Genomic DNA, 2,347 nt, shown 5'->3' on the forward strand with positions numbered 1-2,347 from the left:
GTGGAGCTGCACTCATCCAGGCAAGTGGAGAGTATTCCATCACACTTCTGAGTTTGCCATGTAGATAGTGGACAGGCTTGGGGAGTCAGGAGGTGAGTTACACTCCACAGAATTCCTAGTCTCTGACCTGCTCTTGTAGCTATAGTATTTATATGGCTGGTCCAGCTTAGTTTCTGGTCAATGGAACCCCCAGGATGTTGATAGTGGGGGATTCAGCGATGCTAATGCCATTGTCAGATAACTGATTTCCCTAACAAGGTAATATAGCCTAAATTGCTGTGACAGTTCTCTGTCCCATACCTTGGTACAAGCATTGACCTCTGTGTTGGAATAGCATATGAAAGCACTGAGATTGCACAATTAATTTGGCCAGAAGTAATTTCTCGATATAATGCTGCCCCGGAAAGCTGGGAAAATCTGCACACGAAAATCACAAACAGGAAAATTTATCTGAACCATTTTAGAATACCGATACATGTTTACTATTTTCTTTTGAGTATTGAACTACAAGCACTAATACCAAAGAGCATTGTTGCATGTCACGAAACTTAGCTAATACATTCTTTACATTAAGTTCCGTACTGTGTAATCGTTTCATTACACATTTTGAACAATAATAATATATGTTGTATATTTTGAACACGTTGGATTCAATACAGTGTTAAATAACATGGTATAACACGCGTTACACAAGTATTGAACAACTAATTGTAGTAGACTTATAGTCAATCAAATGCATCATTTTCCTATGCTTTCCATAATCAGTCTGTTACTCTCTGCTTTCTGGGCCATCTTTTCAGCCTTGGCCATTCCCAGGAATTCTCTCAATAGATGAAAGGTGAGGTCGAGAGAGTTGGGTTTTGAATTGTATCTTTTTGATCGATACATGTCGTTGCCTCCTTGAAGTCCTCCGGTAGTTTGGCTATTTGAAATTATATAGCCCAGAGTTACCAGGGATGGCTCTTGTCTTAGCGCCATGGTCTTTGAGTCACCAGGAGGCGCTTGGAGCAGATTCTGGTGAAATGGGAGACGAAGACTGTGATCCCACTGTTCCAGGTCCAGCCCTGGCTCTTCGCTGCTGTAGGAGTCAAATAGGTTGGTGTTTGTTATAGGATGCGACTCTTTCGCAGGAAGAAAGCCGAGCATGAATAGCGATGTTGCCAAAACTAGTTTATTCATCTTGACAGGGTTTCAAGCTAGATCTTGGATTCTAAAAATAAAAAAAACAACAGAATCTTTCATGTATAAAGCAATGGCATTATCACATGCTCACCAAAGCTGGTGACATGACTAGAGAAACATAATTAAAAATAAATGAGCGCCCTTCAGTTCCTTCAATAAAACAATTCTCTTAAATATACTTGTGTCTATGTTTTAGTCTCACTGTCGATTCAGTTCTGACAAGGTAATTATTAACAGAAAACTTTCTTGCAAAATGTTGTGATTGTTACTGCATGTATTATTCCGTTGCAAAGTGTTTAGCCATAATATGTAAGATTATACTCCTGACTAACCAATTTACGTCCAAACCAAATCTCTTACCTGTTACCAAAAGTGCGCTTTTAAAACAATATAATTGTACGATACAAACACGTTTCAGATGACATTCGTAGTTCCGGTTATCTGCCCCCAAGCTGGACAGTAAATGATGCACATTGCAGCTATTGAAATATCTGTAAAACTTGACCATTAACTCAATGCATTAACACAACAAAAACGAATCAGTGACAAACTGTTTCTGACACGGCCATTGGAGGTTTTCGCTATGTCTTGTTGACAGTTTTTAAAACTGCAAATGCAGCATAGGTTTTGTGAAGGAATCGTAGACAGTTCATCATTGATCGTTAAGGTTTATTAAAGCTATCCGTTACATTTTATTTACACTAACATATTGTCAGCAGCTTCCTGTTTTTGCCAACACCACTCAGTCCCATTAAACCGTATTCGTGTATTCATGATGAACTTACAGTGCTGACTTCGAGATTCCTTGCGATTTCCTTGCCTGTTTCCCCCTCAGTCCAAGTTCTGGAAGGATATGATTCCAAATGGAAAGCAGCAGAATTGCGGGACATTTATATAGAAGTAAAATCCAGCAACTTTCAACATGTCACTTAGCATGTGTCCCAAGTGAAAGTAATGCGTGCCAGAGCGTAGAAAGCAAGATATCTCCTAAGTGACTTTTGCCATTTTAAAATGAGTTTACATAACAATGACGCCAATCAAACGGTGGAGTTCGTGGTCCTTGACGTAAGAATACGTTTCCCGGTTGTCGAGCTGCAAACTTCAATGTTCCGAATGTTTTCATTGCAGTCGCCTATGGAGGGGTAAATTCGAAGGAGATTTCTGA

At 39.5% G+C, this 2,347-nt stretch overlaps 1 protein-coding gene across 1 annotated transcript; it reads right to left on the bottom strand.

The window, feature by feature from the left end:
- Positions 1 to 738: 738 nt before the first annotated feature.
- LOC144689128 (corticoliberin-like) lies at positions 739 to 1,179 on the bottom strand. Its single transcript, XM_078556267.1, has one exon. The coding sequence runs from the start codon at positions 1,177 to 1,179 to the stop codon at positions 739 to 741; it is 441 nt and encodes a 146-aa protein (XP_078412393.1).
- Between the last annotated feature and the right edge of the window lie 1,168 nt (positions 1,180 to 2,347).

This window comes from Cetorhinus maximus, chromosome 13 (assembly GCF_964194155.1).
Source record: "Cetorhinus maximus chromosome 13, sCetMax3.hap1.1, whole genome shotgun sequence".
Classification (NCBI taxonomy): domain Eukaryota; kingdom Metazoa; phylum Chordata; class Chondrichthyes; order Lamniformes; family Cetorhinidae; genus Cetorhinus; species Cetorhinus maximus.